The sequence below is a fragment of the Poecilia reticulata genome, chromosome 19, assembly GCF_904066995.2.
Source record: "Poecilia reticulata chromosome 19, P_reticulata-male-v2, whole genome shotgun sequence".
Taxonomy (NCBI): domain Eukaryota; kingdom Metazoa; phylum Chordata; class Actinopteri; order Cyprinodontiformes; family Poeciliidae; genus Poecilia; species Poecilia reticulata.
In genome coordinates this window covers 6,008,760-6,035,782 of record NC_088848.1, presented here as the reverse complement: position 1 = coordinate 6,035,782, position 27,023 = coordinate 6,008,760, and the positions used below count along the sequence as shown (strand labels likewise).

The 27,023-nt window shown below is 36.5% G+C and overlaps 2 protein-coding genes across 2 annotated transcripts; one reads left to right on the top strand and one right to left on the bottom strand.

Annotated features, from left to right (window-relative positions):
• Positions 1-797: 797 nt before the first annotated feature.
• Positions 798-18,381, top strand: LOC103481352 (speckle-type POZ protein). The gene is made up of 10 exons (XM_008436756.3): positions 798-1,010; positions 7,976-8,200; positions 8,514-8,635; positions 11,271-11,422; positions 12,105-12,232; positions 12,307-12,484; positions 12,907-12,962; positions 13,960-14,082; positions 15,255-15,397; positions 16,819-18,381. The coding sequence occupies exons 2-10, from the start codon at positions 8,123-8,125 to the stop codon at positions 16,961-16,963; spliced, it is 1,125 nt and encodes a 374-aa protein (XP_008434978.1). The 5' UTR covers positions 798-1,010; positions 7,976-8,122; the 3' UTR covers positions 16,964-18,381.
• A 2,063-nt stretch (positions 18,382-20,444) lies between these two features.
• On the bottom strand, positions 20,445-24,527 carry LOC103481351 (neurexophilin-1-like). The gene is made up of 2 exons (XM_008436755.3): positions 24,129-24,527; positions 20,445-22,354 (listed from the first exon to the last, which is right to left on the bottom strand). The coding sequence occupies exons 1-2, from the start codon at positions 24,177-24,179 to the stop codon at positions 21,623-21,625; spliced, it is 783 nt and encodes a 260-aa protein (XP_008434977.1). The 5' UTR covers positions 24,180-24,527; the 3' UTR covers positions 20,445-21,622.
• Between the last annotated feature and the right edge of the window lie 2,496 nt (positions 24,528-27,023).

Sequence of the window (27,023 nt, the reverse complement as noted above, 5' to 3'; positions counted from 1 at the left end):
GGCCCTGGTCTTTCTGCATGGAGTTTGCATGTTCTTCCCGTGCATGTGTGGGCTCTGCCCTGCGACAGACTGGCGACCTGTCCAGGGTGACCCCGCCCCTCGCCCGGAACGTTAGCTGGAGATGGGGACCAGCAACCCCCCTGACCCCATTAAGGGACAAGGGTGAAAGAAAATGGGATGGAATATCAACGTTTTGTGCACATTTGTAATAGAAACGGCTTATAACAGGAGAGCAACTACATACTTTGTTTTTGATGGAACAGGAATCACTTATATTCACTGTATATGTACTAAGAAAAAGGTTTGCCTTTTCTTCCAGAGAAAGCATCTAGGCGTGGCTAAAATATTGTAAACAAAAATAGGAATAGTTTCAACGATTAATAAAGATTTACCTTCATGACAGAAATCATTTTAGACTTTAAATTACCTGCTAGGTATAATGAAGCAACTTGCAGCTGTAGCTGAACTTAAAACTGGTTTTACATTTTTTTTTGGTTTTTATTTGGGGGGGATTTTAGGTTGAACGTTATCAGATTTTTTCACCATCCACTAGATGGCGCAAATCACCTGAACTAGTCCAGCTCAACAGCTTTCTTCTCTTCAATTAAAGGAACTGAAATTAAGTCCCAAAACTAATGTATATTTGTCCTTTTGTTTTATTGCACGCTGAAGTCCAATTGGAAATGCTTTCTGCTAATTAATGTGCAATATGTCCATGATTGCTCACTGATTGCAACTAACTACAACAGGTATTAAATTTAAGTTTTTTTAATACAGTAGGATGGAAATATAACCAACTTATATTGGTTACATGAATTGGTTATTAACCAGTCACTAACCAATTTATAAGCTTTTCTAATATGAGAAAAGCTTATATTGTAACTGGGCTGTAATTCCACGCCATGACACCAGGGTCGCTGTTCATGTGACGTGACTATGGAGAGCTGTCACTAGCTAACAACAACAGAAAATCCCGGTCGGCAAACGTTTTAATTGGACCCGACATATAGGTGAGTTTGTCGCATATGAACCAAAAAAGAATAATATTAGGATTAATAACTTGTAACCCGACGATGGGGACAGTTGTGTCGCTTTTATTTATCAATTGGCGTTAAATTCCCGGTGTTATTTGTTTGTCTCGGGTTAGCTGCTACAGGAGTGAAGCTAACCGAGACCAGCTTGGTGGAATTAGCTGCCATGTTACCGTTAGATTACCATGGATTATTGATGGGCTTTCTGTAGTTTTAGCAGGGTCGGACGCCGTCATTCGTCATGTTAAAGAGTCCTTTTCGTCTTCCTGAGTGTTTTAAATTTAAATGAAGTCAGGTGCAGGCTGTGTGTGTTGTTAGCAGGTTAACTACCTGCTCCGCCTACAATGACTAACTCTAAAGTGTTTCAGTTTACACACAGCATCTAAAGAGTTTTTGACTTTATGCAAAATTGGTCATTTTGAAATGAAAGTAAATTTGCGGTTCATATTTAAAATATAGAATATGACTTTTTGTGTCGTGTCCCTTTTATACGTATCGTTTACGACCTTTTACTCAATTCATTACAGCATATTTGTTAGTGGTTTATGTTGGGGCTTGTATTGTTTCACCTCCTGAGTAATGTTTAACGAAGCAGCTCAGATACTGACAGGCTCACCAGCTGTCTGGTTTTATTGTTGTTTCAAAGATGGCATGATAAAGTTAAGTAAGATATTACTGATACACCACCAAACCAGACAAACACGAGTAGCACTACTTCAACATATTGTTCCTCTACAGTAAAAAGTAGCAGCCAAGAAATTACTCGAGTAAAAAGTATTCCGTACAAAAGCTACTCAAGTACATCTGACTTATTTTTTAAAATGTCATATGTCAAAAATATGAAGTAATATTCTAGTTCAGGTATTTTTAAGACTAAAATGATTGAAAACAAAAACTAGTAATTGGTATATTTACAAAATAAAGAAAAAATAAACAGAAAAAACACTTTTTCAAATAATTATTTTCAATATAAAACATGAAAACAGCATTACAACAAACAAAGCTTTGTTTTGGAACCCAGTGTAAGTTATTTACCTAGAATAACTTTACATTTGTTAAGTTGTAGAAATGGTTGTTGCATTAATCATGATAATCATTCTTGTTGTTGACATTTTGTTGCTTTTATTTGATGTGTCTCACCTCGTTTCTCTATAAGATTTACCTGCATTGACAAAAGTAGACTGAATGGAAAAATATCCACATAAACTCTTAAGACTTGTTTTTAGTGATGGGTAGATGAGGCGTCATGTCGTTTCGACACATAGCAAAACTGTGTCGATTCTGTGTCGACACTGTGTCACTCAATACTGACACCTGCTGGACATTAAAAATTCCTACAGGCTACGTAGTGATTTGATGACCTAGTCTATGCAATAAGTCTTGGTATTTTATTGAATATTATATATTGTATTATGTCATATCTTCAGTTAAATTTAAAATATATTTGATATACAGTCAATAAAGAATGTGAACATGTACCATAAAGTGAAAATTTAAGTGAATGTGTTTGGAATGAAGATGCATGGACTGTTTCTTTTTCCACAAATGTAAAAAAAAGTTTTTACAACATTTTGAAATTTAGTCTGTTATGCTTTTTTGACAAAACTTCTCCTGCTGTAGAAAAAAATTAAGTAAACACTACATTTACAGCGAACCCTTGTTTTTCTTAGGGGTGGCGTTAAAAATAACCCATGATAGGCAAAATCCGTGAAGTAGTTACCTTTATTTTTTACAGTTATTACACAGCATAAATAAATACTCTACATTGAAACCAAAGAACAAAACCTGTTTTCAGGTCAGCGGATTTGCGTGTGCATCAATCGGGCCTTAATGTGATCCGCAGTCATATCATTTAAAGCATCTCCTCCAACCTGCCCCCAGAGATTCACAGCTGTATCTACGGCAAAGCGATGGATCTCGTCAAGCGAGCCTCCGGTCGGGTTCTGCTGCCTCTGGCCACAGTTTTTATTTTTTTCCAGCAGACATTGAAAGTTTCAGTTTCCATCTCCTGAATGGCCAATCTGTATTAAACACCGTAACGTTATTGGTACTCTGGTAGAGAAGAAGCGCAGAGACTGTTTTGACCAATCATATGGTCAATTAGGACGAAGAACACTGTGGAAAAAAAACTGAACAAAAAAATCTGCAAAGCAGCAGCGATACCGTGAAAAGTGAACCCCGTTACAGCGAGGGTTCACTGTATATGAAATAATTTATAAAAAGCAACTGAGTAATTTGTGGAATGGCTGCATATTTGAGTTTATCTGGGTGAATCTGGGACTTCATTCTCATGCCTGGCCTCATAATGCCTCAGCATTGAAAAGGTGGATTTATTTGAATAAGACGGTTTAGTTAAACATATGTGACACTTAACCTGCAGAACATAATATGAAAGTAAACTAAGAGTCAGTTTCAGCTAAATTTGGATTCAGATTGATCAAGTAGAAACTGACAAGAACCGGATGAAATGACAAAAATGAAAACCAAATTTCTTTTCCAATATAAGATCAAAATGGTCCCACACTGAGGAAACCTTTCCTTTGAAGCTGCTCCATAGTTGACGCTGTAAAAGATCAAGAATTCGTTTGGCAAATGCATTTGACAGATTGATAGATCCGCTTCCTTATAAACACAGTTTGGCGCGTTAATGTCATTTCGAAACAGTTCCTGTATTGGTCACGTGACTTGCTGAAACCAAGACGCGCACCGACACGGGTTTTGGTCTGTGGGCTTGATGCATGCGCCGACGCATCGGTGTTGCTGGACCCATCACTACTTGTTTTTATTGTTGGTAAAGTTTGACGAAAAACAAAGAAGTGAATCAACATTTCTGAAGAAAAAATGTGTATCATTCCTTCACAAACTTAAAGTTTGTAAGAGTTTTATTTAACTGATGTTTTGCTTGTTTTCAACCTGCTTTTAGGAAACGACATTGTGTTTGAGTTACTCTTGTTTTTGTATGTTTTGGTGAGCCTTTCTTTCAGTCTCCTTAAAATATTAAGTCAAATTTACACGTTTAAGCTTATTTAATGTCTTGAAAGTCTTTTTTTTTTTATTTAGCAGAACTTATCAATGCATATCACCTGTTTCAGTTACATAATATTAAAATACTTCTAAAACAAAGTGAAATTTAATGTCTTTTTCTCGGTTGGTATAAACATTGTCCGGACACAGAGGCTAATAGCTTTCATGTCGACTTGCTGTGCTTTTTGGCAACGCAGCAGTCTGTTGTTATCTTCTCAGCTAAACAGTTTACCACGTTAAAAACATTGTAGTGTTTTTATGCAAACAGCAGTGAAATGTATTTTGCTCTCAGTTGGACTTTTCAGTCATCCTTCACCTTCCCAGCCTTGGATCTGAAGCGGCTTGTAAGGAATAAATGGGCTCACCTAAATGTGACACACAGTAAATCAGAGTTTCTATTTATTATAACTGAAAATGTAAATTTTGCCCCGGTGTCAGGGTCTTGCTTTGCGGCAGTGTTTGCTGCAGTAGTTATTTAAAGGTTTAAACCCTTAGCCAGAAGCTAACATGTCAGCTACAGTCAGCCGTGACTGGAAGAACAGGCTCATCTGTTTCTCTTATTTAAACCTGTTGAACTTTTTCACATTTTGTCACTTTACAGCCATAAACCTTTAAAGCTTTTTATTGGGATTTTATGGGATGGATCAACACAAAATGCATGAATGTGGAGAAAAAGGAAAATTTCATCTGCTCTCAAATTTTCATACAGAAATTTGAGCTGAATTGATTAATTGTGATTCAGCAATTATTGAAATAATCAGCAACCATTGTAGTAAATGATTGATCATTTATTAAGCATGCAGACTCTATACATTCTGCATATAAGACAAAATGTAATTTTACTAATTGGTTAATCCAAAAATGAACCCCAATACAATTATCAATAATAGCCAACTAATGTAATAATTGACTGGAGTATAAATATATAAAAACATAACACAGATATAGACATTTTGCATTTAAGATATAAAAAGAACACATTTGTCGGTAAATATTTTTATCAAGATTTCCTCACGTGACAGTTTTAGCTGCACCTGGTTTAAATTTTGTACAAAATCACCTATTGAGTACTTTTGTTATCCAGGTATTAATTGGTTAATAAAAAAAACAAATATAAAAGTCAAGAGATAATAAACTGTTTATGAGAAGTCAAGAAAAGGCTGAGCTGATGTATCTTATGTTACAAATGATTCAGCGTTCACTAAACGCTGTTATTTCATTTTAAAATGTTTAAAAGAAATCGAATATTTATTTATTTGCATCTTTTATTGAATCTGCAGAATGTGGTAATTTTTTTTATTTGATTATTCTATTAATCGTCAGAATAATTGTTAGTTGCAGGCCAGGTTTCAATGTAAAATAAATGAAGTGTAGCTCTTGAATTGTCTGAACGAGGTGAGCGGACGCATTAGTTATGCATTGGGGTCCCTCCTGTGTTTAACCTCCCAGGTGAGGAGAAAACAGCAGAGTTTTTGTTGGGAACCGCAGATGGGAGGAGGTGAAGGCCGGCTGCTAATGCTTTCTTTCTTTCTTTCTTTCTTTTTTTTTGCCCTTCGCTGTAATTGCGGGTCCGCACAAAGTCGGAGGGCTGTTGTTGGTGGGGGGATGAAAGCGAGGCGAGCCGGTCGCTGCAGCAGAATCAATAGTTCATACCTCACTGAGATTGAGTTTTTAGGGAAGGAGAAGCGCCGTGACCGAGGGCAGAATATGAAATCGCTTCCACTGAGGCCGAGCGCGCTCGTTGCAATCGATCCGGGCTCCTGTACCAATTACAGCTTTAAGGTTCGTCTCTGGCTCGCCGCCGTCCTCACAGGCCGGCGCTTTGGAAACAGACGTTGTGTTCGCTGACACTTTGACAAGCGCTGCAGTTTTTTCATCTCTCTTGGAAATTGCGCTGTGAAATGCCTTCATACTTTCAGTCTTTAATTTGGAGCGGAGATTGATTTCTTCTTTCTTATGTGAAATGTCGATGAAAAGGACATAACCGCAGCTTTCTGTCCCACATGTTTTCAAATTTCACACTTTTTTCACCTTCGGGTCAGAAGACTGACTGTTGTGGATATTTGCTCTCAACAAAATGTGCTGATAAATTATAATATCTTGGTGCATAAAGCAAATATTTCAGGGTGAATTTTAGCAATTTAAAGTTTCATTTCATCAATATTCTGATTTAATGTGGAACATGTGTTTGAATTTCACGGTTCCTTTTATTTTGGGAACCAAAGTTTACAGAATCATCTTTTATGGATGTTTGTTGGTATCAAGAGCAGAATTATCTTCTTTACATTTAAATATTTTTAAATGTAAAATATTGTGATATAATAAATAAAAAAATACAGGTGTTGGAATTGGAAAAGAGTCCAGTGTAGTACTTTGTGTAGTACTTTGTAAATTTGTAGTGTTTGTTGATATGATAAATTAAATGGAAATTTAATGATCTTGTTTTAATTTACTGTGTGATTAATTGATTTATTGTTTATTATGACAGACCTATTTGTTTATCATAATTGTTTATCTGCTCTGTGCAGCAAATGAAACCGATTCTGTTTCATAACTTTTCTGGATATTTTATGTTTATTTTTTATTATTTCAAAGTTTTTGAGTCTCGATTTACTATTTTGTTGAGCTTTTTTAAAACATCTTACTTATTTCATTGTCAGGTGTTGGGTAGTAAATGTACTTTTACTATAATTTACTTGAGTAATTTTATTCTAAAGTATTTCTACTCCTACCTGAGTAAAATTTCTGGACTTTCTACAAACTGAATGAAAAACAAACCAAAAATTCACCAGACACAGACACACCCTTTCAGTTTTTATAAATTTTTTAAGAGTTTTTTTTATTGAAAGAAACTGATTTGTAAAAAATTATTTTACCTGACTTTGTTACTTTTATGAATTATTGTCAATTTAACCCTTAAAATACCAAAATTTCCTCTTAACTTTATATGATTATGTAGTTTTTAAACATTAAATGATTGATAACTTGGTCAGTTACTCAGGACTTTCTAACCTGAGTATTTTTTACCAGCTCTGCGTGTCGTTTCCCACCTGCAGGTTTAAAGTTTCCTCTCCAATTTCCTGATCTGGATTTGATTTCTCTTTCATGCGTTTCTTTGATTTTCTGGCGCCTCCATCTAACTTCTTTTTCTTCCAATTTATCCTGGTGAATGGTTCCACAGATGCGGCTCCATCCTTCATCCGCCGCTTGATTTTTCATTTCACTTTTCCTTTAATCGTGTCCCTCTGCGCTTTCTCCGCTGGTCATCTTCTCTCTTCATCTCACCTGGTGGAGGATAAGAAAACCTGCTGCTGATGATTTATGATGGTTTGAGGTTCAGTGATGGATGGAAATCTGGATTGATTAATTTGTTCCTCAGTATTTCAGGGTTTTCTGAATAACTTTGATTTAAAAGTCTAATTATATATTTGTTCTACAAACTTTGAATCTAATTTATTTTTTGTTGAATATTTTATATTTCACTTTAATCCCGTTAAAGTGAAATATAAAATATTGATGACAGATTATGACCCCAGATTAAGGCAGCATGATAAAAGAAAAAAAGCTAAAAATTAATATTGAAACAATATCGGTTTTAAATTATCAGTTTTAAATAATGAAGATTTCCTGATCGCACAGAACAAATAAGAGCAACTTTCTTTCTTTGTTGTTTCTTTCTTTCTTCTGTTTTCTTGGTAAAACTTGTTCTCAGTTTTATTTAATTATATTATTAATATATATTGTATAAATAAATTAATTTTAAGCTCGATTCTTTCTATTCAGGTGAACCAGGATCCTCGTTTATTTACATCCCGACATTAAAACGATACGCAGAGGCAGTTTATCTCATCCTGCAACATGAACTGAATAATAATAATAATTAATAATATTCACTCTGCTCTGTCTGGCTCTGCCTGTAGGGGGCGCCCTGCTTCCCTCTGCTGTTCACCGATGCAGATGGACGTCGGGACCGACGCTGACTAGAGGAAGTGTCACATTCCAACTCTTCTTCTTCTCTTTCTTCTTCTTCACCCTCGCGTCCCACTCCTCCCTCTGCCACACTGGCAATGTCCAGGGTCCCGAGTCCGCCGCCCCCCGCGGAAATGTCCAGCGGGCCCGTGGCCGAGAGCTGGTGCTACACGCAGGTAAGATGCATAAAAAAACGCTTCGGTTCCAATCAGACGATTTCAAATTCTGTGACGTCGCTTTTAAACGTTATTTACCCCAAATAAAAAGAGACAGAAATACTTTATTTGAAGGGTTGTGCAAAAGACTAACATGAAACTTTCAATGCAAAGATAAAACTTCGGAAAATAGTTTTAAAAGGAGCTTATTGATAAATGTGTTGTATATGAAAAGTTTGAAAACTTACCTTAAGAAAGGAAAAAGTTCTTGACTAAATAAATTCAGGCGTTTATCCGTCATAAACCATCTTCTGCTGCGTCGTCTCTTTAACAGATCAAAGTGGTGAAGTTTTCCTACATGTGGACCATCAACAACTTCAGCTTCTGTCGTGAGGAAATGGGCGAGGTCATCAAGAGTTCGACCTTCTCTTCTGGGGCCAACGACAAACTCAAATGGTGAGAATCACAGGAAACAATGTACAAAAACACTAAATACAGGCTTGAAATCAAACCTCTTATTTTTATTCCCCAGTGTATTGTAAGCATGGCGGGCCACCAGGCTTTACTTCCTCCCCCGCCAGGCTGAGTGTTACCTGTTTATTTTAAATCATAATTTTTTTAAATATGTACAACAGTAGCAGTAATAGCAATATAAATCTTTAGTAGACAATTACCTATTTAAAACGATAATGGGAGAACCTATTAATGTATTTTCTTTGTTGTTGATGTTTTATTTCCAAAATATCCTGTCAACTTTTTTTAAACATAAAAACATCGTAGGACAACCCTAACACCGCGTTTGGATAGTTTCCTGGGTGAAACCCTGAACCTGCATATCTCTGCTGTTGTGTTTAATCCCTTAAATTTATATTTTGCTGTAATTTAATCTACAAGTATTTAGGTCTGGAATTTCTTTTCCAATTCTTTGCTAAATTTAGCTGGATTTCGAATCTTGCCAGCGATTGGCAGTTGGATTTAAGTCAGGACTTTGACTAGGCAGTTCTAATATAAGAGTATTCACTTCAAAATTACCGTATCCACCCCAAAGAGAAACTAAATGTTGTCGTAACTCGTATCATTGAAGTATCCTCAAAGAATGGTGATGAGATGCGAACAGCATCCAAAACCTGAGGGAATAATTGTCCAAACATGCAACAAACCATCAGAAGTAAAAAAAAAAAAAAAAACAGCAAACATGATGGAGCTGCTCCATGAATGGCGCCATTCTAGAAATTATGAATTAGAATTGAGCTTTGAGCTAAACCATTCTCCGTAGTGCAAAAAAATACAAATCTTACCAAGTTTTTTTTGCTCTTAATTTCTTCTGACTATATCTTGGCACAGTTGAAATGAAACAAAAATAAAGTACAAGTAGCTTTCCAGCAGGAAATAGGAGCTTTTTCTACGCCAATAATTCCTTAATATTGATGAAAAAGTGCCAGTTCCACTGGCAGTTTATTTCACAACTGTTACCTAGCAACGCCTGCCAAGCCTAGCCCGTCACCTAGCAACCAAGTTCTAGTTCCGCTAACAGATTTTTTCACTTACACCAGTGTTTTTCAACCATTTTTGAGTCAAGGTACACTGTTTTAATTGAAAAAATCCCGAGGCACACCACCAACTAAAAATGGAAATAAAGATACTCTGTAGCCGCCTATATATAGTCATTCTTATCAAAGTCTCTTGAATAGGAATCAAATAAACACAAAAATGTATTATCACATTTTACATTTCTTATTTCAAATTGCACTTAACATGTCCACTTCAAAAATACACCTGAACAGCCACAACACTGTGGTGTTAAATTTAAAGAAGTTGTAGAAAACTTCAAAGTGTTTTACAAACTAATCCACAAGCATCTTATAGCCAGAATACAGAAAATAATTCTTATTCTGAAAGAAGCAATAATATTTGGGAAACATTTCACTTCATATTCACTGTTACAATATGAAGAGTTGCATGTACAAAATGTCAATATCTGTATATTTTACCCACCTGGTGTGAAACCTGAGCATGTTTGGATGAAAACAGATCTGATTTCCTGGCAGAAATTGAAGAAAGACAAAGCTCTTCCTCAACATCTCAGTCTCTCTCTGTTTTTAGTTTTTATAGTAACCAGGCTAGAGAAGCTCACTTCACACAGATATGTTGTGGGAAATGGACCCATGCTCTTTCCAACTACTGTTGAGCTTCACTGTCTTTTCCATCACAGTATTGCTAGATAAAATGCTCTCACCGCTACCTGTAACATTCATGCATCACTAATTCTCGTTTTAATGTAAAATGCTCTGTACCTGCTGCCATCTAGTGGTAAGAACATTACATGATTACGCCGCCAGTCACTGCTACAGCAGATACTCGAAGATGGCATTATTTGCAGATAATTCATTTTCAAAAAATCTTTTAAAATCAATTACCGTATTTTTCGGACTATAGAGCGCACCATACTAGCACCCTCAATAAAATAAAATAAAATAAAAACTGGAAGCTGCTCTCGGTTTTTCATAAGGACCCAGCAGAATGCCTCGTCCTAATAAATCTGCTGGACGCAGCACTCCGTCTCCAAAGCCGAACCATGGTTTCGTTCACACCGAGCTTAAATGCAGCGGCTCTATTTCCCTCCTGTAGTGCCAGATCGACAGCCCTCAACTTAAAAGCTGCATCATACGAGTTTGAAAACATTTCTCCGTCGTGCCTGCTGCTAGCATGGCTGCTAGCATGTGGCTGTTCTAAATTAAAATTAGCGCGTTCTTCTTTGATTTACAATTTTCAGTTCACTTCCTGCTAGAGAGCCCCCTGGTGGTTGAAGAAAAATCCACAGAAAAGCCACAGCGGGCTTCACAAAGTTAAGGAAAAAAGTAGCAGCTTTTAGTCCGGAAAATACGGTACCGTAGTGAAATTGAATAATTGCCACGGCACACCTGACGATCACTCGTGCCGCGGAACAGTGGTTGAAAAACACTGACTTACACTAAGACATTTTCCCATTTTATAGGTGAAGTATTTTTCCAGTAGAACATTTTGGGTTGGTTAGTGTTAACGGCAGATTTTAACAGTTTTTTTTTTGTTGTTGTTGTTTTTTTGACCTCAGGTGTTTGCGAGTGAATCCCAAAGGCCTGGATGAGGAAAGCAAAGATTACCTGTCGCTGTACCTGCTGCTAGTCAGCTGTCCAAAAGCAGAGGTGCGAGCAAAGTTCAAGTTCTCCATCCTCAACGCCAAGGGAGAGGAGACCAAAGCCATGGGTGAGCCAAAACATTAATAATAATAATAATATATTTTAGTTATAAACTCCTTTATATCAAAGGGCAGGAAACAAGAAGAAAACAAGAAATTTAATTAACATTATGGAGCATTCAGAGCTGGGTAGAAACTAGTTACATTAACTTGAGTAACTTTTTTGTTTACTATACTGTAATTTTTTTATGAAGTATCTCTACCCTTACTGGAGTGAAATGTCTGGATTTTCTTCCCAGTGAGTGAAAAACAAACATGTTGTAACCAGAAATTAACCAGAATCAGACTCACACCTACAGTTTCTGTTAAAGTTTTATAAGTTTTCTTTCTTTTTCTTTTGCCTGATTTCGTTATTTTTGTTACTTGTCATTTTCATCTTTAAAATACTAAAATTTCCACTTTGTTTTGGTTCGTCTGATGATGTAATTTAAAAAAATTTAATGATTTATGATTTCATCAGTTAAGTAAAAACTGATGAAGTAAAGTAAAAAGGTACTCAAGTACCTTTTTACTTGAGTGATTTCTTGGACAGCTACTTTTTACTCGAGTAGAAATATGTTGACATAGTGCTGCTCCTACTTGAGTACCATCTTTGGGTAATCCTCCCAGCTCTGGTGATATTTTAGAATGGTATCTTTTTTTACAGTGCATCTCTTTTAAATGTTGAACCATTTCTTCGTCCGTCTACAGAAAGCCAGAGGGCGTACCGCTTCGTCCAGGGAAAAGATTGGGGCTTTAAGAAGTTCATCCGGAGAGACTTCCTCCTGGACGAGGCTAACGGTCTCCTACCTGACGATAAGCTAACGCTGTTCTGCGAGGTAACGCCGATGTTTCTCCATCGCGGTGGAGTGTTTACTGTGCTGTGTTTCAGCGGTGGCTTTGCTTCCTTCAGGTGAGCGTTGTGCAGGACTCGGTCAACATATCGGGTCAGAACACGATGAACATGGTGAAGGTGCCGGACTGTCGGCTAGCGGACGAGCTGGGCGGCCTGTGGGAGAACTCGCGCTTCACGGACTGCTCCCTGTGTGTGGCTGGACAGGAGTTTCAGGCCCACAAAGCCATCCTGGCAGGTAAACAAACACACCTATCAGGTTAACCCTGAAACCCTTTAAGTCCTAAGTTTCAAATCTCCTGGATATTTTTGCTTATTTTGATTTTACAAAGTTCTTTAAATGTCCTGTGAGTAAATATATTTGCCCATTTATCCATAATGACTAGAACTTTCAATATCTATGAAGTTATTTTTGCAATTTACCTCAGATTAATTTCACTTCCTGCTACAGTGGGAGTGAAATTACCGTAATAACCCGATACTGGCTGGAAAGCGCAACGTCTCCCCTTTCAAAAACCGTTAGAATTTTTAAGATGACACAAAGTCTGGAGGAAATTTATCTGCGTCGTTGCTGAGCTGTTCGGTCTGGTTAAGGAATAATTGACTTAAAACCAGCTTGCATGTGTTTAAAAGTACTTGATGTTGTTTTCTCTGTTTCAGCGCGATCCCCTGTATTCAGTGCCATGTTTGAGCACGAGATGGAGGAGAGCAAAAAGGTGAGTCCGAACCGCCCCTCTCCTAAAAAATGTATTTGTTTTGTTCCTTGATGGCTGTAATTTTCCAATTTTTGAAGGATTGCGTGCCGCCGAACAGCTGCAACACAAAGGTGTTTGCAGAAACTGGATGATAGCGAAACCCAAACGCAATTGTCCCGCTTTCAGTCGGGGGTCGGGACTCATCCCTCACTGTCAGAGCCACACAAACAGAGAATTGCTTTTTCTGCCCTTCTGTTGACGACGAGATGAAATTACAGCCACACTGAGATTTTGTTTAAAGTCAGACCTGCAGAGATGCTTTAAATTTTAAATGTAAATTTATTAGTTTGAATCAATTTGAAAAAAATTTACAATTAGATCGTATTTACATTGGTTTTCACTAAAGTGGCATAATTTATCTTTGATGCACCTCATAACTTGATTTCTTTACAAATACAATAATAGGGCTGACATGTCCCAACGTTTGTTTTAATTGATTTATTGTATATTTAGGATAATTTAAGTGAAGATTTAATAACACATTTTGAAATGAACCAGTTTTGAATTTAAAAAATACCAGAAAAAGGAAAAGAAAAACCCCTGCAAATTAGCTCCTCACCTCCTTTTCTTTAGTACGGTGTTCCCGCATGATTTGCTGCAGAAATTATAGGTAAAAACTAAGCGGGTAAATGTTGTTTTTTCTTTTGTTGTTTAAACTGATGGGGAAAAATCTGGAAAAGGATGAAATTTCAAAGTGGAAAATGTGTAAAAAGTCTGAACACAAGAACAAAATTAACATTTTAAGTGAATGTTTCACAAACTGTGTTTCAAGCATCTGTTATCAGTGAAAAGTAGTAAAAGTCAAGGTTGCATAGCTGTGAAAAAATGAAATCCCCTTATTCGCTGGAATAATGAAAATTTTACAGATCACAAGCTGTGTTTTAATAAATCCCATTAATGAACCCTCCTCCTCCTCCTCCTCCTCCTCCTCCTCCTCCTCCTCCTCCTCCGTCGTCAGAATCGTGTGGAGATCAACGACGTGGAGCCAGAAGTTTTCAAGGAGATGATGTGCTTCATTTACACAGACAAGGCTCCCAACCTGGACAAGATGGCCGACGATCTGCTAGCAGCAGCCGATAAGGTAATGCACTCACTTCCTGTTCATGGGTTCATTGTAGGTTGGAATGAAGACATTTCAGCAGTTGGTATTTTATTATATTCTTCATTAAGCAGGTAGAAAACATGTCGTTTGTAAATATTTCCAGTGTGATTCGGGTCACATATATCAGTTAGAGCATTTCGAAATGCAATGTTTATTATATCCAGTTGTTTATGATTTTCTGCCTGGCTATTGTTAAAAATATATACCATGGGGAAAACGGCCACCCAGCTGTTAGCTGACAATGACTAGCTTTGGTTTTAGCTGTCAAGTTGTCACAATAACGCGGTAAATCTTAATTGTACGCCTGAATATAAAATGAAAGAGGGACGCAGTGCTTTGCTACTAATTGTCAACACTGCAACAACTAGATATAAAGGCCAGGAAAAAGTTTATTAAAGAGAAAAATATATAGGGAGAGGGAAGCAGTTCAGCTATGCTAGCTTGACTTTGAAAACCGTAACATGTAGATGTGCTGTGGAATTCGGCGTGTTTCGTTTCAGATGAAAAACAAAAAAAAGGCGACCTCTTTGATGTTAATAATCTGAAGACAAACATCGAGCCTGAAAACATAAAACTGTAACGGACTGAATGTTCGGTTCTTCATGTGGGAAATGTTAGTGGTTTTTGGTGAATCCTGAAACATTAAGTGGGGTTGTTGTCAGTTGCTACGGCAACAAGTTTGCGAGTAGCAAAGTCGGCACAAAAAGCGAGAAAAAAGAAGATCATGAGTGATTTGAGTTATTCTTCAGTGGTTTTCTGTGTTCTTCTTGTTTCCTTTTGCACTAAACTAATAATAATACCCGGACCTCCAGGGGTCGTTTTGCTAACGGAGCTGTTTCATCGCCGCAGTGCGTTAATGGATGGGAAGCAAAAGAATCGTCTTTTTTCCCTCCAATTTTATGAAATTTTAAAATGTAAACAAGAACATGCAGCATTCAAATAGGAGACGCTCAGTTTAAACACACTTTAAAGTTGATTCATAATTCACAGGGTTGCACCTCCAGTTCAAGTAGTGCTACTTTTACCTGAGTACATTTTTTTTAGCTACTCTTCCTCCTCTTATAACCTGTTATCTCTGTCAGATGTTAGATTTTAAATGTTGCTGCTATAAATGGAGTTACGGGAACACTGAAGCCTCTGTCTTCTTTCAGTACGCTCTGGAGAGACTCAAGGTCATGTGCGAAGACGCGCTGTGCACCAGCCTGTCCGTGGAGAACGCCGCCGAGATCCTCATCCTGGCCGACCTGCACAGCGCCGACCAGCTCAAAACGCAGGCGGTCGACTTCATCAACTAGTGAGTTCACACACAGGCGGCCGCTCTCCGTCGCGCCTCACAGGTCCGCCGTGTTCGCGTCGCGTCGGCTCCTTTAATCTCGTTTCTTTCCCCAGACGGCACCAGGACTCAGGTTTGTTAGAGCTGCTGATTTAATTTCACATGTGTCTCGGTGAAGTGGCGGGTTGGATGTGATTAAAGCGTGCCGAATGTTCCTGAAGGATCGGGGCATCCTGACTCCTCGCCGCGCCCCGTTGGCACCTCCTCTGTTGCCGCAGAGACGGGACGTGTGATAGAGATCGATCACGTGTTTCCAGATTTCTGGCTCTCACAGACTTTGTGTAGGAGCCGATGATGGGTCACAAAAATGAAACACAAAGAGACAAAATATGATGAAGAAACGCACTACCTCTTCCTCAATACTGAATGTTTTAGAAGTTTTTACTGATTCATCATGAAAATGTTTGTTTTTTGTGAGGATTCACATACGGGTGAAATGATTAATTGCGATTAATCGATTGCTGAAGTAACTGAATTCGTTTAGTAATCGATTAATTGAGAAATGGAGAACTCAAAGCAGAGACACATTTCTGAAAGGACATCACAGCAATTAAGCCAAAACTTCAAAAAATTAAAATATTTTGCATTTAGGATAAAAAACCCAAACATTTGTCTGTAAATATGTTCTACCCAAAACTACTCAAGTGACCTTTTCAGGTAAACTTTGGGGAGGATATTTATTAATATGTTGATATTCTCTGGAAATTCAATAATGGAAAAACGAATGTTTGAAAGTGGGATTACCGCAACTTTACTTCCCATTTCCTTTCTTAATTTCTCTTATTTATTGATTTTTACTTTTTTTTATTTTCAATTTGAATTTTGTGTAAAATTTCTAGTTTTTTATTTTTTATAGTTATTTATTTAAATAAATTATTTAAAAGAAAACATTCAATGTTCTGCCGGATCTGTTTGTTAGTAATAGTAACATTTATCTGTGGATGTTTTCATTCGCTCCAAAACCATATTTATGATGGAATGGAAAAAGCTGAACTCAGAAAAATCAGTTATCAGTTATCAATATTGATATCGATCGGTTCATCCTGCGTTTTTTGGTATTCCAACTGTTTTTCTTTTAAATTCTCTTATTTATTGATTTTTTTATTTTTTATTTACATTTTTTACAAAATTGTTTTTTCCTGATTTTTTCGTAAGTTACAGAAATCAGGAATCTGGATTTTATTGCAAACTTTTAAGATGAACAGAATAAAAAAAAATTTAACTTATTATTATGATTATAATAAACAGCATTTAACTTCCTTTTGGGATCAATAAAGTATTTTTTAATCTGAACTGAACGTCCAGCTATGAAAACCATTTTTCCTCCATGTGCCAGGCAGTTTAGTTTGACCTCTGGTGACCTCTGTCTCTCGCCCCTCCAGCCACGCAGCGGAGGTGATGGAAACCGCCGGCTGGAAGTCGATGGTCGCCTCCCATCCGCACCTGGTGGCCGAAGCTTACCGCTCGCTGGCGTCCGCCCAGTGCCCCTTCCTCGGACCGCCCCGCAAGCGCCTCAAACAGTCCTAAACGCAACAAAACACACCCTCGCTCGCTCTCTCTCTCTCTCACACACACACACGCACAAACAAAAGCTCCCAGACACACAGGGATAACCGTTCCCCTTGCTGTTACCTACAACACTACCACCCAGAACCTGCTGTATCCCGTCTTTTTAAAGAAGTAGAAGAAGAAGAGGAGGAGGAGGGCATTGTAACGTGGATCTTTTAGTTTACAATAAAACCCGCAGCACCTTGTTCTTCTTCTTGCTCCCCGGTTCTGACGTTGTTCTCCTTTTTTAATTTTTTAATTTTTTTTAATTTTTATTTTTTTCCCGTGTATCCGAGGAAGAGCGGAGCGCCGCCTCAAAATTAGCAGATTTGGAGCGCGGCGGCAAATAAAGTGTCTGTTTTATCGTAAAGCGAATAGCGCCATCCACCTCAAGGACTCTGAAGGGAAGGATCTGGTTTCAAACCGGAAGCCCCGAAAAGAGAACCAAGGGCTAGTCAAAATCGAAAAGTTCCCAGTTAAACGTGGGAGAAAAAAAATTGCACTAACGCCACAGATCAGCCCTCGCCAACCCGTAACCAGCGGCAACCTAGAAATACTGTAGGCAAGCACACAATGGACCCAGCTGGACCACAACCAACAACAACAAGTTCCCTTTAAGAAAATCTGCCTGCAAGTGACTCAAACAAACCGGCGTCCATTTTTCTGTCTTCTAAACGCCAGGAAGCATAAAGAAATGAGAGCAACGCACAACTAGATGTCGTTGGTATTTCTGGTGACGTCTGAGAACAGCGTCTGGAAATGGTTACGGATATTTAAAAACAACGAAGGGTTCGATCAGACACGCTGTTTAGTTTTTTCGCTTCCATAGGAAATAGCGCAGATATATATTTGTGTTTCAGGACCGAGAGCGTTTTTCTTTGCAGCATAAAGACTAAAGGGAAATGAGATTACAATGAACACGTTTTAATGTTCAGAATATATCAATTGTAGACAAAAAAACAAAACAAAAAGGACGTCCTGAACCACAGAAAATACAGTCATTGTGAAAAGAAAGTACACCCTCTGCCAGTTCCTGGGTTTTAATGTTTAAATGTCCTGTTTTTAACAGGCTAAGAAATTATTTAAACCAAACCACAGATTCCACCACTATTTATTAAAATGGAAAAAGTTTGGTACAAAAAATTAAGTACACCCCCTATGTACAAAATGGGTAAAACCCTCGAATTTAAGGGGTTGTACTTTGTTTTTCTTTTCTTTTTGTTTTTAGCCATGACTGTACATTTGAAGTGTTCATTTCAAACTGTTGGAAAATTGTAATGATAGAAGGAACCGTTGTTTCTTTTCCTGTAGATATTTCTGATTTTGAGAAGTGACACTTAGTTGTTGCCATTTTTTTGTTCCCAGAAAAAAATAAACCACAACTATTTTGTATTGAACGCCGTCCTGACGTCGTCTGAGTGTTTTTATGAACAAAAATGATGTAAAATATTCTGATTGTTGCTTATCAGAACGCCTGGTATAGAGCCTGCAAATCCTTAAATGCATTTTAATGTTTTACCAAAGAATTAGGGACGTTCTATGGCATCACATTCCTGCCAAAAACCTTAGGTAGTGCATTACAACAGTTAATTTATTAACAAAGGTCACATTTCTATTTATTTGCACCTTCCATGAACGCAGCATGGGAAGTGGTAATAAAATGAAGACCTTTAGCACCCTCTTCATCAAACTGTTCAATCCCTTCAGGATTTTGATTGTTTTTGGAATTTGTTTTCAAAAATGACTCATTTGTGGTTCTGTTTTAGAAATATTTGCATGGAAATTAAGTTTATGCTTAACAGTAACTTTCATGTCGATCAAGACATGAAAGTCTTGATCGACATGATCAAGACTTTGATCATGTCGATCAAAGTCTTGATCGACATGATCCACTGCTGCAAAAGCAGCAGTGGAGTAGAATTAAGAAGTACTGCCACCTGCTGGTGGGAGTCGGCATCACCTGAATAATGTTTTGGACAATTTTTTGCAAAAAATTTGCAATAAAGTCACAATTATGCATTAGCACAAAAAAGTAGGCAATCTTTTAAAAATTTCTTGAATTCCCATGATTATAGAATAAAAAAAACTGGAGGGATTAATATTTATCCAACAGAGTTCAGTCAGAGGCTTCATCTGATCTCGCTGTAACACTGACTGCTACAGTAGATCATTTCTACCATACAATGTTTCTTTTAAAAAGAAAAAAACTTGGATAAAATGAGCTACAACATCTAATGTCGTTTTGGGATTAAAAACATTTTAAGTAAAATTTCTGGATTTTCAACCCACTGAATGAAAAACAGAATTCACTAGACACACACCGGCAGTTTTTGTTAATTTTTTTTATTGAAAGAAACTAATTAGTATTTTTTTTTTTATTTTGCCTTATTTTGTATTTATTAATATATTGTTTGCATTCTGATCTTTAACATACCAAAATTTCAACATAACTGTATTTTGGTCCGTCTTATGATGCAATTTTTAAATATTAATTAATTGATGTTTTGATCAGTTGCTCAGATTTTGAGTCGACGATTTACCATATTTTTTACTCTTTTTTTTATTTTTTATTTTTACTTGAGTAAAAGTTTAAAGATCTAAAACAAAAACACCTTAGATTTTGAACCTGGAACTTGATCTGATCCCACGTGAGGTTTGAGAAAATAGTGGGGGGGAAAAAAAGCGTTGAACGTGCTGAAATAAAATAACATAAAGCTCCTTACTTTGGCGTTTTCTGCGGGGAACTCGTGCAGAAAAGTGTCGCTGTGGGCAGGTTCTCAGCAGGAAATGTGTCAACTCTGCAACCCTGACTAACTGTTTTCTCACATCCACTGCAGCCTGAGAGTTTCTCTCTTTTTCCTTCTAAAAAACATCAGTGAGCCGAGGTGCTAATTGGAGGATTTCCATTGACTTGGGGTGAAAGGTCATTGAGTTTGTTGCTTCACACTTCCCTCCGATTCTGTGTGAATATTTAATTCAGAGCTTTTAGAGCTGACGAGTTTATTTAAAGATGTTCTTTCAGTTTCAGTAAATAGCTACTTTTTCTAAACCTTTTATCTTGGACTGTAAGAAAGATTAACCATTATGTATTTAGCATCTCCTTACTCCTTAATAATGCTGAAATATTACTATTATTTTTCATTTTCTTGCATAAAATGTTAATTTTAAGTTAAAACAAAAAATATTTTGACTCCCAAAGGGAAATTAAATAACAAATAACTTTTTTACATAATACTATGTTAGTTTTAAAGTTTTTTCCCCCTTGTATTAAATGAAATCAGTGTTAAAAAACAGCTTTTTGCTCTGGTTATCTTTGACATTTAAGGTTTATGTGCACTGAATGTGTGTTGATTTATGGTTTCCGTTTGAATCAGACATTATGAACTCTTAATTAAAACCACAATAACTCTGATTGCAAATATGACTCCAGAGAATTATACAACATTTTCTTATTGTACACTATGAGCAGATGGTAGAAATTTATTTTAAAATCACAAAAAAGACAAATTATTCCAAAAAATATCTGTCACCAGACAACTTAAACTGCAAAAGTTTGAAAAAAAAAAAAGCGTTATTATGAAGGTTATATTTGTACATCTTCAACTCCGGATCATTCTGGTTCCTTCCAGTTTGACCATTTTTGATACATTATTGAAAAATAATACAAACAGGAGACATCACCTAAACATATATTTTACTATGTTTAATAAAGCATGTTCTCAAAATCAAAGTTAAAAGCAAAAAGTTTACATTTAGTTTGTCATAAGAGGGAATTATATTAATTTCTCAAAGTCACATTTTCACCATGTTCATTCATTTATAAAGTTTACAGATCCAAACTAAGCTCAGCTAGCAAGCTAAATATTTAACATTAACCTAAATATTTAGCTCAATTTAGTTGGTAAGCTAAATATTCAGTAATATTTACATCTCTCAATATTGCCAACTTTTAGCTTACTAAAATGTACTAATTATTTAGCTTACTATTAAGCTAGTAAGCTAAATATTTAGCTTACCAGTGAAATATTTTCTCCGAGCTAAATATTAGCAAGTTAACAAGCTAAATATGTTCTTCACAAACTGTTTAGTTTAGCTAAATATTTAATTTGGATCTAAATATTTAGCTCAAAACTAAGTACTCGTACGTTAGCTAGCTAAATATTTAGCTCCCAAGCTATATAGTTAGCTCAAAACTACATATAACAAGTTGGCAAACAAAATTTTAGCAAGTTGGCATGCTAAATATGTAGTTTACAAACTATTTAGCTAAATATTTAACTTGCAAGCTATATATTTAATTTATATTTAGGATTTAAGATTTTGTTCCAAACAAAATATTAAAATGTTAGCAAGCTAAATCTTTAGTTTGGGGCTAAATTTCTTGTTAGTAAACTAAATATTCAACTTGTTAAATAAATATTTAATTTGAAACTGGAACATTTATAAGTGAATGAATAATTTGGTGTGAATATGAAAATGAACCCTATTTTTCCCGCTTATAAAAGGCTAAATAATCCAAATTATTGCTGTAAATATTTGACTCACTTACGGTACAAACAGCATTCCATATATTTTAGGACAAAGTTTTGAAAGTCTCAAACTGCATCTTCCCTTCATCCTCCTCACCTGGCCCCATGTTTACCCTGTGGGCAGGTAGGGGGGGATCTGGGAGCTGTAGTCTGGACAGACTTTCTGGACCAGCCGGTAGTCCGTGCTGTAGAACGACATGTAGACGCAGATGACCTGGAAAGGTTTGGAGCACATCCAGGTGATGTGGCTCTGGGTTTGCTCTTGGTCGCACGTCTTCGACGGGTCGTAGTTGCACAGCATCACCTTCTTGCTGCGTTCGGTTTTCTCGTAGTCCACCCTGCAGTTGAACGTCTTCGACTCCTTGGGGTGGACCACGCTCTGGCGCTCCAGGTCGAACTCCACCTCCTTCCTGGGCGGGACCAGGCTGACCGACACGTTGCCAACACCCGTGGAGTTGTGACGGAAGTAGACGCCGAGAGAGCCGTTGCCGTGATCTACAATCTTCCCCATTATCAGCAAATTCAGCTTTACGGTTTTGATGTTGGAGTAAAAGTCGCCCCAGCTGAACAACCTCGATAGTTTGGAGAGTCCTTGAACTTTCATGATGGGCTGGAGCTTAATTTTAACCGATGGGTTGGAGTTGGACTTGAGGATTTCCCAAAGCTTCTGCTTTGATAGAGGAACCGAGGGATTGTTGAGGACTTGGGAGTTCTGGACGGCAGTCCTGGACTGAAGGCCCCAGGTTTTCTGGAGATGCTCCTCTTGGTCTCTGTGGGGTTGAGGTGATGATGAGTTCCTGAAGGTGAAGTTGCTCTGAGTCTCATGTTGACAGAGAACCAGCTAGTTGGGAAATGATGAGAAAATACAAACAATGAGCCTCAGAGGAAGTTTCAAAGAGCATTACTAGATTCAAACTAGACTTTTTTAGCAACCTTTTCAAACTACAGTGTCTACCAATTCTGTTCTTTGTAGTTTTGAGTTTTACTTTTAAATCTGGTTTGAATTTATAGTGGGAATCCAATTATACAAAGATATCTTTGCTTCCCAATACCTGAATAAATGTTTCCTGGATACAGAGAAACCACACAGTATTTGTAGCCGTGAGAAAACTTCTGACATTATTCTAGCCAGATATTTGAGCTCAGTTTTTGTCAGATTTGGTAAAGTTAATTTAAACAGGTTAATTATTGGCTAAAGATTTTAATGTTAATCCAGAAACTTAATATTAATCCACTTTTCAAGTTTTGATACCAAGAAATGCTAAATCAACTACTCATGATTTGTGCTCACAAATTCACAAAATCAATATTTGTATCCAGCCAGTTCTTTTTGATTGCAACAGAGGAGGGTAGAGAACCCCAAAAAAGTCCTCAAGTAAGAGTAGTACTACTTCAACAACAACATATTTTTATTCAAAAGTGAAAAGTAACCATCCAAGAAATAACTCAAGTAAGAGTGAAAAAATATTTGGTAAAAAAAAATCTTTTCAAGTACTGAGTAACTGATCAAATTATCAATCATTTAATATTTAAAAATTGCATCATTAGATGGACCAAGATATAAAGTTAAGTGGAAAGTTTGGTATGTTAAGGATCAAAATGACAATAATCCATATCGATAACAAAAAATAAAATCAGGAAAAAAGTTTATTTCAGTAAAAAACTTATGAAACTAACAGAAACTGCAGCTGTGTGTCTGTGTCTGGTGAATTTTTGGTTAAAAAATGTTTGTTTTTCATTCAGTGGTAATCCATAAATTTTACTCAAGTAAGAGTAGAAATACCTCATAATAAAATGACAAAAGTAAAAGTCAAAAGTACAAGTACATTATTTCTGTATATTAATCAGCTTGAATTAGTAGTGAAGTTTAATAATTTGGAGTTGGATTTCCTTCATTATTTTATCCATTTTTGCCACACAGAAAAAATGGGCCAATCATTTTGCCTCGTTTCTAGTGCAAATGTCTTGGTACACCTTAAATAAAACAAAACTAAATGAGAAATGACTTTTCACCAAGATAGGAGCTTGTTTTAAGTCGATAATTCTTTAATATTGGTCAAAATTTGCTAGTTCCAATTGGCAAATTATTTCACTTATAGCAAAAATATTTTTTTGTGTTTAAAGTGAAATAATCTGTAGTAAAACTAGAACATTTTCAACCAAAATTAAGGAATTATTGACTTGAAAGGAGCTCTTTATGTCTTGCTGAAAAGTTACTTGTAAGTTGGCTTTGTCTTAATTAAAGTGTTTTAATTTGTTTTCACTAGAAACTAGAGTAAAAATATCTGGTCTGATTTGTTTCTTTTTTGCAGTGTCCTGCACCTAGTTCTTATTTAAATTTTATTAGTTGCTCAAGAACAAAATCTGTAAAAAAGTATCATTAAAAGCTCGATTTTAAAATGACATTCATGCCAACTTCTTTCAGTTTATCCTCTACTGAAAACACACTACAAAAAATATTTTAAACATAAATTAATCATCACATTTCTTTCTAGTTTGTGAAAAAAAAAGGGCATTCTCGTTACTTTTCAGCATTTTATCACCAGTCTATTTCAATTTACTGCTCAAGTTCCCTTCACAGCTGTTTAAATGTGTAAAATTAGACTTTTACTCACCAAATAAAAGCTTCCAGTCAGGAGAATCCAGCGGCAGGAGAACGTCTCCATCGTTCCTCATCTACCTGAGCTTCATTCAGGACGAGCCACGCGTAACGTGATCACCTCTGGAGCAGGAAACCTTCGGCGAGCTGCTGCCTCTGACTGAGAGAACCTCTCAGGTCTGGACGTTTCTCTCCCTCTTCCTCACCTCCCCCTCTTCATCGCTCACACACTTCTCTTTCTTGAAATCCCCAAAACACACAGATTTTACTGTTGGCTTCTGTTTCAGCTGAATACTGAAATATCCACTGTGTTTGAAATGAATTAGTCGATTAAAATTTGAATTTATTTGCATCTTAAATGAGAAGGAATCCGATCAGATGTGGTGAAATTCTGCCATCTTGTGGCCAGAAGAAAGAATGCAATCTGAGCTCGAAGAAAACGTATTAAAAGTACAAAATTGGTCAATTATTTAAAAATACACAACTTCATTTGTTGCCATGCTCAGGAATGAATTAAACTTGCAATATTTAAATAAAACAATCAATACAGCTGGATTTTTGTATTTATTTTTTTTATGTTTCATGTACTTTGTTTACTGTTGTAAACTAAAGAAGGGTTTGTGGTTGAGAAAATTGAAACACTTCAAAAACACAAAATCCTACAAAGTATTTTTGGTTTAATTTATTGTGCAAATATTCATATACGTGAAATAAGAGAAAACTAGCTTAAAGTAACTTACAAGGACCTGATTTTAAGTGAATAATTTCTTAATATTGATGTAAAAGTTCTAGTTTCACTGTCATATTTCACTAAAAACATGGGGAAAATACCTCGTTATAAGTGAAACTATCACTTTTTAGTCAATATTAAGGAATTATTGACATAAAACAAGCTTGTATATCTTGCTGAAAATGTTTATTAAGTTAGTTTTGTCTTGTTTCAATAGTATTAAGATATTTGCATTAGAAACTGGACCAAAAATACTTTGTAAGATTTTGTATTTTTGATGTAAAGTGCACAAATCCTACAAAATCAAGCCCAAACCATCACTCCTCCACTGCCTTACGTCACAATGAGTGTGAGGGATTTGTGAAACGTCTCTGTTTTGTGGCTGCGTTCCAAAGATGTTTTGGTTCATTTTGGTGCAGGTTTTGCAAAGCAAAGCAGAGCTGCTGCATTCTTTTCAGAGTGAGGAACCTTTTTCCCGACAGCCCTTTTGAACAAGTCGTACTTGTTCATTTCTGATTCTCCTGACATGAACTTTAAACACAGCAGGCCTTTTTGGTCTCTGATGGAGCTCCTGCACTGCAAAAACACAACATCTTAACCAAGTAGGTTTTAGTGCAAATATTTTAATACACTTGAAATGAGAGAAAACTAACTTACACAGGTGCTGAGGGCAAAACAGTCCACTTGCTGTTTTAAAAAAAAGCCTGAAGACATTTCTTTTTAGCAAAACCAATATTTCTTAAATATTTGTTTATTTATTTATTTTTATCCACTAAAATTGTTTGTTTTGCTTTGGGGTTGTTTTCTTTTTACCCTTTGAGAGTTAAAGATATAAAGGGCATGAAAAATAAAATCTGTAATAACAGTAACTATTATCTGTTATTATTATTACAAGTTTCTTACCAGCAGATGTAGCAGCTAGTTTACTAGTTTCACTGGCAGATTATTTCACTAAAAACATGAGGAAAATGTTTTCAGTGAAATAATCTGCCAACGGACCTAGAATTCGGTTGCTAGGCAACAGGCTGGGCTTGGGAGGTGTTGCTAGGTAACAGTGAAGCGGCAGTTGATTCCGGTGAAACTAGTAGTACTTTTTCATCAAAAATGAATGATCTACTTTAAACCAGCTGGTATATTTTGCTGAAAAGGAATTTTTAAGTTACTAAGATATTTGCACCATAAACTAGGCAAAACGCCTTGGTAAGATTTTGTGTTTATTTCAATGCTATGTTGTTTACAGTAAAGGTTTTATTTACATCTATATAGATTTGTTGTGTTTTCACACCAGTAAAGTTACGTAATTTAGGAATGACGGCGGTAAAAATGATCCCAGACGGATTTGACGGCCCATCTGTCAGTTCAGTCGCTCACAGTTTGTCATGTGATAGCAGCGTTGGAGGTGTTTGTTTTTTTTCTCATTCCAGTCCAAACAATAAAGAGTTACGGTTCAGCAGTGAGCCAACACAAGCAATGAACACTAACGTGATTGAGACAGTGGCGTTTCTCTGAACTGGAACGTTTTTCCACGTGTTCATGAATGTACTGTATTTAAAAAAAAAAAAAAAACACAAGAGAAAAGAAACTAAGGGTTCCACCTTTATTCTCAGCCACAATACAGAGATTTCCCGGTTCACCCAAAGCTGCTGCTCTTACTGAAAATCATTCAGAGTTCGTGGAGGAAAAGAATCGTTTTATCAACGTTCGTGATGAAGCGATTGTTTCGCATCCAAACTGGCTGCATTGTTTTGAGGATTTACTGCAATCTGACTCCATTTCTTGGTCATTGCAGCCATTACAGGTCTCACCTGGAAAAGCTTCTTGCAGCTGACTCACCTTCACCTCGTCGTTCAGGTCGAACTGGATGTTTTCCTGCTGAACAGAAAACACTGTGTGGGAAAAAATCAAAATCAAAACGGAAAATAAAAATGGGACGAACCATCAAGATTTAAAAGTTTGAACAAATTGAGGTTGCAGGTTTTGGTTTCTATGCTCCTCAGCTGTTGAACCAACTGCATGAAAACCTGATATTTGCGGAAAGATTTTTTTTTTTTTTTTTTTTACAAAAACGCCAAAACTGCCTCATAATTTCTATCGTTTTTATTTGCACCAATAAAGCTTGAAGGTGAGTCACTTGGAAGATATGATGGTGTATTAGGGCCGCTGAAAATGCACGTCAAAATA

Excerpts from the sequence above, each read along its gene's own strand:
- LOC103481352 (XM_008436756.3), top strand. The coding sequence starts at position 8,123 with ATGTCCAGGGTCCCGAGTCCGCCGCCCCCCGCGGAAATGTCCAGCGGG. Across the intron at positions 12,233-12,306 it reads AGCTAACGCTGTTCTGCGAG|GTGAGCGTTGTGCAGGACTC; the intron begins GTAACGCCGATG and ends TGCTTCCTTCAG. Across the intron at positions 12,963-13,959 it reads AGATGGAGGAGAGCAAAAAG|AATCGTGTGGAGATCAACGA; the intron begins GTGAGTCCGAAC and ends CTCCGTCGTCAG.
- LOC103481351 (XM_008436755.3), bottom strand. The coding sequence starts at position 24,179 with ATGGAGACGTTCTCCTGCCGCTGGATTCTCCTGACTGGAAGCTTTTAT. Across the intron at positions 22,355-24,128 it reads TGACTGGAAGCTTTTATTTG|CTGGTTCTCTGTCAACATGA; the intron begins GTGAGTAAAAGT and ends TTTCCCAACTAG.